Source organism: Cupressus sempervirens, chromosome 7 (assembly GCF_028749045.1).
Source record: "Cupressus sempervirens isolate cs-2001-9-10 chromosome 7, ASM2874904v1, whole genome shotgun sequence".
Lineage (NCBI taxonomy): Eukaryota > Viridiplantae > Streptophyta > Pinopsida > Cupressales > Cupressaceae > Cupressus > Cupressus sempervirens.
Genome location: NC_143124.1, coordinates 606220047 through 606237709, shown reverse-complemented (window position 1 = coordinate 606237709; position 17663 = coordinate 606220047). Strand labels below are relative to the sequence as shown.

The 17663-nt window shown below is 39.5% G+C and overlaps 2 protein-coding genes across 6 annotated transcripts in view; one reads left to right on the top strand and one right to left on the bottom strand.

Annotated features, from left to right (window-relative positions):
• The window catches only part of LOC149548183 (uncharacterized), a 317005-nt gene that overhangs the window by 228050 nt on the left and 71292 nt on the right, over positions 1–17663 (bottom strand). For all 5 annotated transcript variants that reach the window (XM_089792225.1, XM_089792228.1, XM_089792226.1 and 2 more), the window contains exon 2: positions 16268–16346. In XM_089792225.1, coding sequence (XP_089648351.1) covers positions 16268–16346 — 79 coding nt within the window. The remainder of the gene's footprint in view (positions 1–16267; positions 16347–17663) is intronic.
• LOC149548185 (uncharacterized) lies at positions 1121–2589 on the top strand. The gene is made up of 4 exons (XM_089794836.1): positions 1121–1397; positions 1509–1633; positions 1728–2004; positions 2112–2589. Exons 1-4 carry the CDS (start codon positions 1176–1178, stop codon positions 2496–2498), a joined length of 1011 nt encoding a protein of 336 aa, XP_089650962.1. The 5' UTR covers positions 1121–1175; the 3' UTR covers positions 2499–2589.

The following is a 17663-nucleotide window of genomic DNA, read 5'->3' as shown; positions in this document are numbered from 1 at the left end:
TCCGGAGTGAAACTACATTTTTTGGGCCCTGCGGGTGAAGGAATTCACATGTGTCAAGGTAGTGATAAGAAGGGATTACCAGCTGCACAAATAGCAGCATTAGCAAAAGAGCAAGATGATGCTAATAGAGCAGTTGCAAAAGCAAAACATGGTGCTTCCCAAAAAACAAATATACCAACACCATCATTTGATCAAACAAACACAAGAACACATCCTTTTTTGCCTATGCCAACTACAAATGATGAAGATGAAGACCCATCTCCACTCACCCGCAAGAGAGGCCCACTAGATAGGGCATTCCAAATTGAAAAGAGAGACATTGCTGATCACAAAATTGGATGTTGTTTAATTGCAAATGGTGTTTCATTTAATTTTGCTAGATCACCTTATTTTAGGGAGATGGTGGAAGCAATAAATGATGCACCCCATGGTTACAAACCGCCTGGTTATGAGAAGTTGCGCACTACCATATTACATGATGAGAGGAAAAATGTAGAGGCTCAACTTCAACCAATAAGAGATTTTTGGGTTCAATCGGGTGTGTCTATTATTTCGGATGGTTGGAAAGATTGTAGAAACCGTCCATTGATCAATGTTATTGCTGTATGCCCTAAGGGGGCAATGTTCTTGAAGGTAGTTGATTGTGAAGGGCAAGTGAAAGATGCAGAATTTATTTCACGCATTCTCATTGATGCCATAGAGTCAGTGGGTCCTGATAATGTTGTTCAAGTGGTCACGGACAATGCAAAAGTTTGCAGGGCTGCAGGGATAATTGTAGAGTCTAGATATGATCGTATCTTTTGGACACCATGCACCGTCCACTCTCTCAATTTAGTGATGAAAGCAATTGGCACCGAAATAGATTGGGTGAAAAGGATATATGAGGAAGCTGAAGAGATTCAAATGCTTGTGACAAATCACCACATGTCACAAGCAATTTTTAGGAGTTTCTCGGACTTGGAGTTATTGAAGGTAAATTTTTATATTTAATATATAATTGAATATTATTGGATTCCACAATTATTAATTTTTGTTGTTGTTTACATTAACATGTTTTAATTTTTAAATGTTTTACTAACTTGAGTTTAACATGTTCTTAGGTTGCTGAAACCCGCTTTGCCTCTCACACAATCGTCTTGAGACGACTTGCGAAGGTAAAAGAAGCATTGAAGCATATGGTCATTAGCCCCCAATGGGGCATTTGGAAGAATTCCAATACGGCAAGGGCTTTAAATGTGAGAAGAATGATACTAGATGAGGATTGGTGGGGTCTTGTGAGTTATGTGTTGGAAATCACCGATCCAATAATGGCAATGCTTCGCTTCGCAGATAGTGATGAGCCATGCCTTGGGGATATTTATGATTCCATGGATAGTATGCTGGAAAAAATTAAAATGGTAAGTTTTACGCTCTTTTACAACAATTTTTTATTTGAGAGATATCTAGATTCTAAAGTTTAAATTGACATATTCACTAATTATAATTATTATTCATATTTCATATCTTAGGTCATACAGAGGAGGGAGAATGATCCTGAGGAAACCCTTTACAAGAAGGTGGAAAAAATTGTTCATCATCGATGGAACAAGATGACCACACCTTTGCACCTCCTTGCATATGCTCTATCCCCGAGGTACTATAGTTCTTATCAAATGTTTGTGCTTATTTTATCCAATGTTTGTGCTATTGATATTTGATAGTGTTCAATTGTCTTTTGTTATCCCCAGGTACTATAGTGCAGATGTACTTCGCCTTCCAGGTAGAGTGCCACCATTTAGAGATGCAGAGGTTGCAGATGGGTATAAGAGGGCACTAGCTAAGATATTCCAACATCCAGAGATTGGGGCAATTGTGAGGAGTGAATTTGCTGCTTTCAACTCAGGTGAGGATTTCGACCCTATTGCCATAGCAAACCAAAGCAGGATGGGTGCCATCAAATGGTGGTACCTTCATGGGCAAGCCTTCACGTACCTCCAACCTCTTGCCATAAAGGTCCTATCCCAAGTAAGTTTGTAAAATTAAGCTTAAGGTTAACATTCTCAATTCCTTGAATTTATTATTTAATTTATTTATCTTGATTGTTGTATTGATAATTTTTAATTTCTCTTTAGGTTGCCAGCTCTTCTGCCGCTGAGCGGAATTGGAGTACTTACTCCTTTATCCACTCAATCAAACGCAACCGGTTGGCTCCAAAAAAATCAGAAGACCTTGTGTTCATTCACAACAATTTGCGCTTGTTGTCACGGAAGGATCCTAAGTACAAGAAGGGGCCCGAAAAGCTTTGGGATGTAGCACCCGAGACTCCTAATTTGGATATGACCATCCGAGATCTTGCTAGATCCACTTTGATTGATGTGGATGATGAGGAGGAGGATTATGAGTTAACAATCCCCTCTACTACTAGTGGTTTGGGTTCCTCTACTAATACAGATGCAGCACTTGCAGCTCACCAGTACCCCTCTGATGCGGATTTTCTTGAAAATCCATTTGATGATTAAATTAAAAACTTTAGTGTTGACTCTTGACTCTTTTATGAGTAAATCATGTTATAAACTTTAAGTTTAATGATCTATATTTTGAATGTTACAAGCTTTCACTTTCAGTAATTCAATGTGAATGTGTTGATTTTCTTTATAATCGTGAAAATAGATTAATTATCAATGTCATTGATCAAGTATACTAGATTCATACTATGAAATGATTTAGTTTTAGAATTATGTATATTTCTCTTTTTTTTAGTATATATAATGCATATATATATATATATATGCACGAATCCTCCACGAATCATAATTGAGAAAAAAAAAAAAATCCCGAATCCACGGATCCGATTCACGTGCCCGAATCGGATTCGTGTCACAAATCGGCAACTAAGCTTTACCTCCTATGTGAGCTCTTTTACCTACGACGGTTGCATCTAAATCCTTTGATCCTAAATCTATTTGTCAATATCATCGTCAGAATGGTCATGATACTGAGAAATGTTATTCTTTAAAACAAAAGGTTCAAGACGTAATCGACTCTAATGCCTTATCTGTTGATAATCTTGCTGGTAGTGGGAACCAATCTGTTTCTCCTCCTAATCCTCCTCTTCAAATCTATAAGAATCCTTTACCCCAACATGATACTAATACCATTGCTCAACCATCTTTTATGGATATTGTGTATAATTCAAAGATGGATGATCTTAATCACATTGTTAATCAAGTGAAGCATGTTGTTCAATCTGTATCTCCACCTCAGCTTCAATCTCAAGGTCCATCTTAACATCAACTAAAACCTAAGCCTAAATTGAAGACTCAACTTAAACATCGACAACCTAAGAATAAAAGACCTCCGGAACTTTTGATTACCTTTGATGATTCAAAGACTATTAAAGCTCCTGATGGTCCCCTTTATATTTATGCTACGATTTCTCAGATACCTACTTGTGGTTGTCTTGTTGATCCTACCTCCTCAGTCAATGTTATTACTGAAGAAAATCTTTTAATGAAATACTTGGAACATGATTCTTATGATACATCTGATGTGTGGATTCAAACTTGTAATGGTTTTCTTTATCCATCATTTGGTTCTATTAATTTACCGGTTGAACTTTGTGGCAAAATTGTGAACACTACCTTTGTTGTTGTTCCTACTTCTTATCATTTCAAGTTAAGTTTGGTTTGTCATGTTTAAATGCTATGCATGTTGTTGCTTCAACTATCCATAAATGTCTTAAATACATTCATGACGAAGAAGCGAAGACGGTTAATCATAGTTTATATCACCCTTCTAGGCCAGATTGTGCTACCCTTGACTTCTTTTGGCCTTCATTACTATTGACCATTTTTGTCCCCTTCCTAAAATTTGAATATCCAAGGTGACAGCTATGTCTACGTCCATTGATTTATTCATTAATTGCCATACAAGCCTATAGGGATAGGCAAAATTTTGACTTTTCTTTTATATCCCTTAGCCTTATAAAACTTTCATACTGTGGGAGTCATTTCAAGTTGCAACGATGCGATTACTCCTTTTTGCTCGATCGCTCCAATTCATTGCTTAACTGTCAAAGGGTTCGCGAAGGTGCGACACGGTCAATTTCACAGTTAGTACGGCTTCGTAACTGAGAAGGCTAGCATTCAGATTCAAGTTGCGAAGATGCAACTAACCATGCATCGCATGATTGCAGGTAGCTTCAAGTTTAAACAAAATCAGGTTGCGATAGCATGAAGTTAACCACAGCAAACCATTTGTGTGCTTTCGCATCATCGCAAGTGTTTACCTCATAGATAATTAAATCAATGCACACAGACAATGAACAAGAAACAGCAACAACAGTACTCCTTTATTCGCATATGCTAGAAGATTACATACAAAGCCTAAGATTAAATAAGATAAAATAAGATGAATTACAATGATCCCAAACGGGGTATAAATACTTCCCACCGAACCTTCCCGAAGGGGTCCATCAACTACATAACAATACTAATCTATCCATTGGCTACAAAATCTTTACCGATGACATGAACCCGTCGGCTACACAATCTTTACTGACAACATGAGCCCGTCGGCTATACAATTTCTACCGACAACATCATCCCCCCCAAAAGAAAAGTCGTCTCCGAACGACAATTACAAAATACAATTACAACATATCCAGGACAAATTAACAAAACAAAATACACTAACTGGTCTCCAAAATATGTTGCATCTACAGCCTCCGCAAACACAATACTGTCTACTTTAGTCAAGCTGACCTTGATAGCCACCTGTGCTACCAACTCTGGGTACCCTGAGCCACGTTTCACTGTATTGCCTTCAACTGGATGATCAGCTCCTCCCGAGCTCTCTATGCATCCACCAAGACAGCTTCACATCCAACACCTACTCCAAGTGCCTCGAGCGTAACATCCCTCTCGAAAGGCTTGCTCCGCTGATGTCTCTACCTCTGGCACAGTATGCCTGCAGTAGCTCCAAGTCTCATCAACCAGTCACACTTCCCACGACTGATAACCACAACCACTGGGGGTCTAGGGGGCAACACCCCCAACGGGCCCCGCAAGGTCCTGGGATAACACACTAGGTGCGCTCCTTGTCACAATACAGGGCGAGGTCGAAGGGCAATGCCCCTCACCGCCAAGACCAAATTAGCACTTCCGAAGCCACACAAAACACCATTTTTGTGATTTTCTTCTGATCCAACACTCTTTCTAACAACCGCTTATGTTTTCTACTTGATTATGTATTTCTCTTCCCTTTGGCACCTACGTTACTCATTCTGAACTGCTTCAATCTATCGTCTTTTTTTTCTTTTTTTAAAGAATGAAAGCCACGGGAGATCTCACATGAAAGAGGAACTTCCAAACTCTCTCCGAAAACCACAACCACTAATCCAGGGTAGAAATGGACTTGAGATTTAAAGGAGTAGAAAAATTATCTTGCGGGAGGTTAAAACAGAAACAATCTGGCATCCGCGGGGATACTATGCTGTCCGCGGAAGAAACAAAGGTATGCCACGAGGATAAAAAAGCAATCCGCGGGTCACCCTTCGCAGCAAAGGTGTTCGCGAGACACTTTGTGTCCGCGGCCATGTGACCGCATGACACTCAATGTCCACGGGACACCCAGACCACAGGACACTCAGTGTCCGTGGGACACCCTATCCGCAGGACACTCAGTGTTCGCGGGCAGTGTCTGTGGGGCACCCTATCCGCAGGACCACTTCTGCTCTCTTTTTTTCTTCTTCTTGGCGAAACTTTCTTTCCAAACACCTGCATGATCTTATCCGGCATCTGAATGTAATCATACACTTGAGTTTTCACCGTTAACTATCTTTTCAAAGCGCATTGAACCACAAATTGAGCTCTGGAGCGCTTCTTCCCAATAATTGAAGAGATGCTCTTTCTAAAAAGGGCTCCTTTTGAATCCCCCTTAGAAGAATCCCCCATATCCCTCCCTCGGAGTCAAACCTTGGGCGACCACTTCTTTGGATGCCTCTTTATGGAGTCCGGCACAACCAATGGACAATCCTCATTATCTTGATCAGTAGCCCATTGTGCCTGCAATTTCTTCTCCTCAAGTTTGTTCAGATTATACAACCTTTCCCTCAGGTTTTCCATGCCACATACCATGAGTTCCGTCGGCTGCCATTCCTCACCGTCAACTATATTCTTGATTTTAGAACCTTCACTCTATATTGCTTAAGTTTTTATTGAGCTTGTTCTCTTTGTCTCCTGTGCAGACCGTACAATGTGTTTTCCCTACTGCCGACACCCTTCTAATATATCAGTGGTTCACTGTAACCTTTTCTTCCTGCGCAGTCATATGGTGGGATTTTTCCTTTTTCTGGGTTCGTACTGTATGTTCTTCCCTTCAGCTTCAGTCGTAACCGCCTTTCCTTCTTCCACTTCTCTGTATTCCCTCGGACATTCACTTTCCTCTTCTTTCTCACCTTTGTCCGCCCTTAACATATTACAGCTCGGAAAGAGTTCGCAGTCCTCTATCTGCCAGTGGTAAAGACCGTTCATAGAATCCAAATCATTGTCTGTTGATCCTCCTTCCAACCGCAGGACTCCCTCCTGATCTGATTCCATACGCTGCCTCCCTTCATCATCTGCTTCAGAATCTAAGGACAAAGCTTCTTCCCCCACCATCTGGGTGTACAAATCAATGACGAATTTCCTCCCTTTGTTTTCAAGTGATAAAGTGTTTTTCTTCCAATCATGTTTAACCTAGCTTGAATAAGCCATCCGCAGCCCAAAATGGCGTCGTATCCTTTTCTCATCAACGAGATCACGACAAAGTCAAGCAAGAACAGCTGTGTGCCAAACGTCACCAATTGTGCCATCAAAACACTGAGAGGTTTAATGGCTTGTTGGTCCGCAGTCAACAACTGGAATGTAGGTGGCCACAACATCGATTGTCCCAGCTTCCTCCAGGTGTACTCGGGTAAGACATTTACGTCAGACCCTCCGTCAACTATTGTGTCTGTGAGAACATGTCCGAGGATCCCCATCTCGATGACCATCGGATGTCGTCCAGATGCGAGTGCTAGCAACATTGGGTCTTCTCCACCGGCAACAATTTCCTTCCCTCTTCCTAGTTCTCCTAGTAACTTAGCAGCTGGCGCAATATTTGTGAGTGTCGATCTAAGCTGAGGCATTGTAATCAACAGATCATTGATTTTGACAGGTACCTCAGTTTGCAATATCTGTCGTACAATGTTCTACTCGGCACAGTTCCTTGGTGAGGTGCTCGTGATGTCCTTCAACTGAGATGTTTTTGCATGTGTTGCTTTCTTGATTTCCTTCTGTACTTCCTCCAACCTCTTCTTCTCTTCCGCGGGGCTGGGGTATAGTTTTGCTTGGTTCCGCGTGATTGCCAACACCTCTTCGTCCATCCCGACGGTGATCAAATTTACTCTAGACTTCAGGCACTTGGCATCTTCATGATCGTCGGGTCCACACCATCTGCATAACAATTTTGGTGTGTTTTCCGTTGTACAATCCCTAGCAAAGTGGCCCCACAAATTACATGCTCGGCACTGAACTATCGGTCGTCCGTTCGCATCATACTGAATTTGACTCCGGCTACCATTGTTATTGCTATTGTTATTGTTCGCATTGTTGTTGTTCTACCCGCGTCTATTATTCCTGTATCCTCCAGACATGGCACCCTTCGTGCTTGTGTTCATGCTCCCTCCAGACGCGGAAGCCTCCTGTGCCAGGAACACCTGTTGAGGTCCTCTGGTTTTCATGTTGAAGGCACATTTTTTTGTGGAATGTCCCATGATCCGACAAATATTGCAAAACTGGTTCTTTGGACAAGACCCTTTGGTGTGACCTTATGTCTTACACTCTGTACACCAGAGCTCGCTACGCTTTGTTTCTTTCTGCATGTTCTTCAATTCTTTCATCATACGAATCATGTCCTTCTGGAGGGCTCAGACCTTCTTGCTGCTACTTTCATCGTCGCTGCTATCTTCTGCTGAAGATGTGTCATCATCTGAATCTGACGAGCTACTCTTCTTCTTCTTTTTCATCTTCTGTTCACTTTCCAAGTTCATTGCCCGATTGTACGCCTCAGTGTATGACGATTGCAGCATGATCTTCATCTTCTTTTGCAGCTTAGGGTGAAGGTCTTCAATGAACCATCTTTTATGTAGCCCATCAACCGGCTTATTCTCCATTTTATTGATCAAGTCCTTCAGCTTCCTGGCATAGACTCGAACCGTTTCATTCTTCCCCTATTCTGTATTGTCTATCTCTGTGACGATTTCATTGTCATCGCACAACAGTTGGAATTCGGCAGTAAACTCCTCCTTAAGGTTGTCCCAAGTGGTTAATTTTTGGGGATCTGCATCGGCGAACCAATCAATTGCGACACCCCGTAGGGTTGCCAAAAACTGCCGAACCCATTCGTTTGTATCAATTATGCCATTCGCCCTCCAGATCGTTTTGCATGTTTTACAGTGTCGGATCAGATCGGCTGTACCATCGCCATCAAACTTTGGCAGCCTTCCTTTGGTCCTGCCATCACTACTGGATTTTGTGCACGGGCGTTGTTCGGTCCTACAACACTGGCACTGTTCACTCCCACACCGGCGGCCTGTACTCCCACACCGACGGTTTGCACTCCCACACCGGCGGTCTGCAATCCCACATTGGCGGTCTACACTCCCACACTAGCAGTCTGTTCTCCCACACCGGTGGTCTCAACAGCTACGAACTTTGGTGAAGAAGGATCTTCTGAAGTTGTCCCTTCCAAAAGTGTATCTCGGACGAAGAGTTCACTCCACGCTCTTGCTCCCTCAGCACTTCGAGCCGTGCAAGTCAATTCTCTTCCGTCTAGACTCTCTTCTCTCGGCGAATACAAATTCAAAAACTCCTCCCTTGCTTCTTCCACCAACTCCACCCGCTATCGAGTCTTCAACAATTCTTCCGCACCTCTATGTCCATCAGCAATCTTCTGAAATCTCCTTCTGCGTTCGGCTTGTTGTGCCAAAATTAAATTTTCCTGTGCAGTACGTATTCCATCTTTTCCCCTTATCTTATTTCGATCTTTGTTAAGCTGATTTGGCATTAAGCTTCATTCCTCCCTCCTTCCAAGTTCATAGGGCAACGGCGCCAAATGTTTACCTCATAGATAATTAAATCACTGCACACAGACAATGAACAAGAAACAGCAACAGCAGTACTCCTTTATTCACATATGCCAGAAGATTACATACAGAGCCTAAGATCAGATAAGATAAGATAAGGTAAGATGAATTACAATGATCCCAGACGGGGTATAAATACTTCTCGCCAAACATTCCTGAAGGGGTCTGTCAACTACATAACAATCCTAATCTATCTATTGGCTACAAAATCTTTACCGACAACATGAACCCGTCGGCTACACAATCTTTACCAACATGAGTCCGTCGGCTACATAGTTTTTACAGACGACAACAAGCGGTCAAGGCTAAACCAGAGTCAAGGTGGCGAGGTTGCGAAATCCATAGATCGCAATGTCACAGGAGGTTCTAAGAAAACCAGGGTTAAAGTGGCAAAGCCGCGCAAGCCATTGAGCACACCATCGCAGGGTTTGGTCTACGGTTATAAAATTTGGTTGCGAAATTGCGAGGAACATCAAACAGTCAAGGATGCGATCTTCGCACCATCGCAAGTGTCTGAGATGCAATTAGGGTTTAAGTCACGAAGCTTCCAACTTATGATGATGGTCAGCCTAACCGTGTTCGCAACATCGCAAGTTTAAGACATGTTTTGTGTTTGGCGGTTGCAAAGACACAACAAAGGCAAAACAAATGACTTCGCATTGACACACAATTAAGGATGGTTAGGTCCAGACCACGGCGATGGTGCAATGGGTCGGTTTCATATTGATCGCAGGGTCGCTACAGTTAAGGATTAAAGTGATAAGGAGCTGCGAAGCAACGGTAAGGCATAAAGCAGAAAGGTCGCAGTTTTGCAAAGCCAAGCAATTAATAGGAAAAATAAGTTGCGAAGCCACGAATAGGTGCGGATGCAAGGTCAACGAGATAGTTGGAATATTGGGCAAGGTGGTGAAATGTTTCAAGGGTATAAGGCCACGTGGCAAATGGAATGGTTGAATTCATTTGACTTGTTGATGTGGCCGATCTGGCACAATGTGTATGTAATCCATGCAGTAGTAGGGAAGATTAAGGAGAAATGATTTGTTCGTCTACAACCATTTTTTGATGTCCTCAACACCATTACACTCCATGCTTCTTAAATGTATATCATGATTGATTCTACTTTGATTTGAGCTCTTGCGGCTGAGTACACTCTTTTCCTTGTTCTTTCTGTCATTTATTGTGGGCAATTGCACTTCATGATCAAATTTTCTCTAATTCTCAATTATTGCTCATCTACAATCCAATCCCATGGTTGTGTGAGTTCAAACTCAAGGTTATATCTAGGTTATGCCTACACCCTATAAAGGCAAGTTTTGTTCTTGTTCCAAAGATCTCTCTTTTCTAGTATTCTGCAAATATTCTTTGTAATTGTTCTTGCCTCTTATTCAATAGAAATCATTGCTGTCATATCCATTCTCAACCAATTAAGTTTGTGTAATTTGTTGTACCTCATTTTCCTGAATGTATTTTGACAATTTCAATATCATATGATTATGTTCATTTTGGTTAACTTATCTATTAAGTGAATCTTTTGTGTTCCTTGTATGGTTACGCTATCTTCATGACTTTTTCTATGGTAATAAGATTGAAGGAATATAGATAGTGGTATATCTTGTGAGGTCTATTGGATGTTAGTGCAATTATCAGAAAGTAGATCAAAATACTAATTGGTGTATCACCCCCTCTAGGTTAGGATAGGTAGTTTGATTTTCATGCATCTCCTTCTCCCTTTTCCTCTCAAGAAATAGTTAGATGCACCCTGATAGTAAGGAAGTCGGCCTTCTCCAAAGACTCAATCTCTAATTGCAAAGTCCCACACTTCTGAGATTGTTTCCATGTTACACAAGGTTGCCTTTAGGTCAAAACTTTAGGCAAGGGTGCACACTTTCGCATCAACAATTACCTAATTCATGTCCTTCTCGACCTGATAATCTTTTTTGTTCATATCAAACCTATAAGCATCGTAAGGTTCTCGAGTTAAGATTACCTCCTATAGATCTTAATCATGGTCTTTTGCCAACACCTTCCATACCTCCTTTATCTATGACTTCTACATCTGTAATCAAGCTCCTATTATTGCTTGTCTGTCTGTTGATAATCCTATTAATCCTCCTATAGAACCTGTGAAGGATCTAGTAATTGCTCCTCCTAGTTCTCAACACATTTCAAACAAGAAAAAACATAATTAATCTGCTAATTAACGTCATAAGAAGCGTCGTGCACAAGCTAAAGTTCGTAATTTTGTTCTTCAAAAATCTTTACCTTCTTCGGATAAACCTATGCATGATTTGTTAGAAGTTGTAGCTAATAATGATGTTAAGATGCATGATTGTAATGATTCCATTCATATCTTAGATCCTATTTTGATTAATCTAGATGAAAAAGATACTCTTGATGATCCTGATGATGTTGATGATAAATATGAGACTATTGACATTGATATTGGTTTACGTAATATGCTTTCATCACAATTGACACTTACACTTAGTATCGAACATTGTGAATCTCAAGAGAATCCTTGTTTGGAATTGGCTATCATTCCTATTGTGTTGGATACAGTCCCTCTTGTGAGTTACCCACCTTCCCTAAATGATATAGAATGAGATAGGGAGAGTAGGCGGCACGCTTGATTGGCTTGTCTTTTATGGTAGCTTTTGTTGTGTGTTTGCCTGTTGTATTGCGCTTCTCCCGTGATGTGTAAATGTTGTTGGATTCTTTTATACGACCCTTGTGGCTCTGTTGGTGCAAGGTGATAAAGGAATCAAACCTATTGTACCATTCCTCTATATGTATCTCTATTCTTCCATATGTTGTTTCATGTTATGTTGTACCTGTGCTATTGTTCGTAGCTGTTTCCTTGTGTAATCTGCTTGGATCCACGACTTGGCAGCGTTGATTCTTTTTGGTCTTCAGGTCATGGTCTGAAAAGATACTTCTTCGTATCTCTTATGTGATCTTTCCTCCTTTGTGATTGTAGTTCTAATTTCTTTGGGAAATGATGTCAATTCATTTGCAATAATATCATATATATATATATATATATATATATATATATATCTTTCCTCCTTTGTGATTGTAGTTCTAATTTCTTTGGGAAATGATGTCAATTCATTTGCAATAATATCATATATATATATATATAAAATCTTATGATCATACTAACCCCACGGCAGGTGGATCCCTTCTGTGTTCTCTACATGTTTATGTGGTATTCCCCTTGATTTGTCTTTGTCTGGGGGCATATCGTAGTGGAAACGTAATCAGTGGAGTTGTTTATGTTTTCGTTAAAGCCATTGCTCCTATTAAAGTGTTAGCAATGACTTTAACGTGGGGTCATACGCTCTACTCACCTATTGCGCACACGCACTTTTTGGATTAGTGATTAAATCTTAAAGCATGGATTTATATTTTTAGGATCTCTTGATCCCTTCAATTTCAAATGTTTTGATCCCTTAAGGTCGAAGGTGTCCTTAAGACTGGATCTCTTTTTTGGGGGGTTTTACTCTTAATAGAATATTCTTGAGGGTGAATCCTTGATGGGTTGACTAGTGAGTAGTCACATTTACTAGGCGGTTCAATTCCATCTTTCCAGTTGTGTTGTTTCCTTGTGTGGTTCACAATGGGACATAAGTTCTCATTGGGCAAGATAATCACACTCTTTCTTTCTCTTTTTCTAAAAATGTCTCTCTTATTGTGATCTTTGAGTTGACAAAGACTTGAGTCTCTAGGGATTTGAGGATCCCTTTGTCCCTTTGATTTTAATAAGATTATCTTTTCATTATGATCTCTTTTACCGACAGTTTGCATCGAGTCCATACTCTTGCTAAAGTGGGGGCTTAATGTATCGTCTTAAAATGGAAGCACTTCCATAATAAGAACGTTTAGCCCTCCGAGTAAGTGGTCTGGGGTCATCTCAAGCAATTTGAATAGGTCTTTACATGGATTTGACTGTTTCCCCCTGTTCTGCTTTTCTCCCCCTATTACCAACCTCTTTCTGACAACTTTCTCTGAGGAACTAAAGACTTTGACTTTCTAGGTCAATGACAACCTAAGGGTCAAGGTTGACCTCGACTCTAACCTAGAGCAAAGTCAACCTCGACCCTAAGTCGATCTTGATCCTAACCCCAGGTCCAAATTTCAAGTTCCAAAGGTTTCGGGATATCGGGCTTCGGAAAGTTTCATTTTCCCACTTTCGGGACGGTTGTTTCGGATTTCAAAATGTTAAACTCTTAAATTGTATTTAATCTAGGCCCATTTCTAGGGATAAGGTTAATTGGGATTTAATTCTCCAATGTCAGCCTTTCTAGAAGTTTGTGGCGTAGATCACTATATAAGAAAGCCTCCTCTCATTTTCTCTAATGCACATTATGATATCGGACAATCCATTATCTTCATGATCAAGCATTCAAGCATTTAAACATTCAAGATCCAATTCATCAAAGAGATTCATTGTTAGCCATTGAAGGATTCAATCGCTATGGAGCCCTCTTGTTGAAGATTTCTCCATCCACTTTCATTCAAGCCTCTTGCTATGCTAAGATCCATTCAAGATTGGTGTTGAAGATCTAATCCCATTGATTTGAGACATCCTACATTCATTTTGGAGCATCCATACTTGTGGATTCAAGGATTTGAATCCTCCACAAGAATTTCAACATAAGCAAGGTGAATAGTTTCATTTACTTTGTTTATACATATTGCAATTTCAATTACAATTCAAGTTGATTCCAAACTAGGGTTTGACCAAGGCAGATGCCCCATCCAAACAAAAAAACCATTTTCCTTGTAGGTACATGTACGGGACAGCGAATTGAAGTTCAGATTTGGATACCCTTTTCAGCGAACCTCTGAGATTCGCAAACAGAATTTTCATTGGAGCAATGCAAGAGGTGGTCAGAAATAAAGGGGTAAGATTGTGCCCCGCTATCTAGGTCAAGGTCAACCTACCCTCAAAAACACAAAAGTTTTATGGGTTTTCTCTGTCTCGGCATTTCCAATTTGGAGCAAGATGCATAATTCCCCAAAACTGTGCACAAACATCAGAAATCAGCATTTTCCAGATTTGCCCTACTTTGAAGTTAGTATTTTCCTTCTATTCATTCAAGATTTCAAGTACATACTTTCTATAATAGATTATAGGATTTCCTCCTTTCTTCATATTCTCCATCATTTGATTCATTTGTGCATTGATCGCTTCTTTTTTATTAATCAATTTGGATCTTTCCTTTTGGGAATTTGGGTTAAGGATAGGTCCTATATTCCCCCTCTTACATCATATATCATTCCCCATTCATTTTTATCCTATTCACTATGTAACCAGGTTCTTCAAAGATCCTTCAAAGACTTCCTCCCCCGATATACACAAACTACTTCTATTTCAGTTTTAGTCATGGGTCTGGAATAACCTTGGAATGTATCAACTCTTGATATTCATCAAATTCTTATAAAAGGAAATCGAAAAAGAAATTGGCAATTTCAAAAAGTACCAGCAAGTCCAAGTAAATTCTAGCATGAACAAGAAATGAATTCTGCTAAAACTTTTTTTTTAATCTAAATTAACTAAACTAACACATCCATCCCCACCCCCCATAAGCCAATGACTTCTAAACCTCTATTAATTTTTGTTTATTCAAATGATGATGATGCACATAACATTGATATTATGCCATATTTTCCTTTAAACCGTACATACCAACATTTACAAGATGAACCAAAACAAAGAAATTCTAAAAGTGGCAATTTCCTTTACAAAGTACCCATTTCCAATGACTTTGATATGAACATATTTGTAAGGTGTATGCACAACAAAGGTTTTAATAAATATATGCTTGTGCTTCGTAGAAAGAGTTATGTCTCTATATAATATGGTTGGGTGTCAATTCAACACCCATCTGTTTAATGTAAATTCTTTTGGTGAGAATCCTATAGTGACTCAAGTAGCATCAACCCATAATGACACAATCAAGGTTCAACAAATGCCAATTTGAAATGATTTCAAGGAAATTTATAGCCAAGGTTCAATCCTTTTGTTAGTTTTGAGAGAAATTTTTAACAATAGTTCAAAATATGTAAAAATTGTGCAAGCAAAAGAATACAATTAAGAAGGTTAACTAGTTGAGATTGGGTGCTAGAACATAAGAGCCCAAAAATGCTTAAGGGGAGGAATATGACCTGTATAAAAGTTATTCAAAGGTTAACCAAGGTCTCATGGCTACCTCAATAAAACAAAAAGAGTACTCATCCATAGCAAGGAAAAAAAGTTCATAAGAGTGTGGTTATTGTTGAACTAGTATCACCAATGAAATGAACTGTTAAGTAAATGGTGGAAAAGAGAGATGTAGTAGAGATTTATTAATATTGCTTTTCTAATCACTTCAAATTGACACATACAAATAATTTTAGAAGTAACAAAAGTTGAAGTTAAGTGTGCTTAAAGAGAGATTGTCTGTCATTGGGATGGGTCAACTAATTGAAAAAGGGTGCTTAGATCTCCAAATTCTTTAAAAGGGGAGGAATTTGACCTCTATAAAAGTTATTCATATTTAATAAAGGTCTTGTAGCTCCCTCAATTAAACAAATATGGGTGAGAGAGTGGTTATTGTTATATTCGTATTTTCAATAAAGTAAACTGTTAATTTGTACTACAAAAGTAAAATGTAGGTTGTTTTAAATTTTTGGAGGTTTCTAGATGCAATGCCCTTAACCACTTCAAACCAACACATATACATGATTTTAGAAATAACAAAAATTGAAGTTTAAGGAGCTTTGAGAGAAACTGTTTGTCCATTGGGTTAGAGCCCCCAAAAGATTTAGAAGGATTTTTTTTACCCCCAGAAATGTTATTCAAAGTTAAAGGTCTCGTGGATCCCTCCATAAATCAACGAAGCGTGTTCAACTATAGAAAGGAAAAAAAATGCTGGTGAGAGATTCGTTAGTGTTGAGCTGGTATCTTCAATAAGGTGAGATATTAAATGTATATGATAGAAAATGAATAATGTAGGCAGTTCTCAGTTTGGAGGATTCTTGATACTAAGCTTTTAACTACCTCAAACCAGCACAAATAAATAATTTTGAGAACAACAAAGGATTTAATTAGAACTATATGAGCATTGCCAAACCTACCAATTCCAAAGTATTGCCCAATTTGAGCTTCGGCCCACTTTTCAGTATCTATTCCACATCCACAATAAAGATCACAAACCTGCATGTGCAGAAACCAATTTGGATTAAAACTAAAAGAAAATTGAAAAAAAATATGTATATAACTACACTCAAAAATAAGGTGAACACCAAAATATTAGTCAATATGAATTTAGTATACATCCTACTAATACAACAATTCATGGGACAAGATTTATAAGATTGCCATAGGTGCCTCTTTGAGCTTTGTCCAACAAGATTAATAAGTCAATCATGGAGAAGATGAATAGCAGCAGAGCTAAAATAAAATCGCCACAAACCAAAACTAAACAAAATAAGGAAAAAAATAATTTTGGGTGGTGCAGAGTGTTGCTTCGCCCAAGTGCTCATGCATCATACACGCTAGGTAAGTTAAATGGTCCTTGAATTGTTAAACTCGGGAACATTGTTTGGTAAACAGGATGGTAATTCCAAGTTTGTTTCTGATCCACTTTTTCTCCTCCATAGGAATCTTCCCTCTTCCACTCTTTAGTCCAAGCCACCTCCATTGGTGCAGTTCCATGACTCGGAACAACTTTCTATCATGGGTTCAGATTTTCAACCACTGCATTCTTTTGCGTCTTTAACTGCTATTCTAATTTCCTTCATTGCACTGCTCCAAATAATTTGAATCCAATCTACCAAATCCTCTCGAAAATCTTCCCTTCGGATGTTTCCAGATCACTATGTTTAGTCCCTTCCTCTTTTCCTATACGCTGTTTTTCAGCACTACAACAAACAAAGGAGCTTGATTCTTTTGCTCGCTTCTCCCTCTCCCTTGGAAGATTCAACACATACTTGTGACCATCTTTCTAGATGGTGTAGACATTCTTACAACCACAATGAATGGCCATCCTATCAAAATGACATGGCCTTCCCAACAACGCTGGCAAGCACTTATAGGCATTACATCACATAAAATGTCATCTTTATGAGTCAATCTGAAAATCGATCAAACACTACTCACTTGCATTTTGCAAACAAGAAACATAGTACGGACTAGGGTGAGTAGACCTTTTCAAAACTCTTTTTTCTACCATAACCTCTCAAACTAGATAAATCATTCTACCACTAAATATTACAACTTTGCAACACATGCATACAACCTGAAAGTGACTCCTTTGGGATAGCTCCTCCTCTGCCACCTTTGGATTCACCAACACTCTCCTCATCACGACAGATTCAGCTTCTTCAGGATTTTCACCTTTTGGGGATGCATCATTCTCCTCCTCATCCTCTTGCGCCAAATGGTTTCTTGATTCACTCTTCTTGCTGCCTTCGTGTATCTAGGGACATCCATGGGCACAATGACCAGCTTCTTCACATTGCAAACATTTAC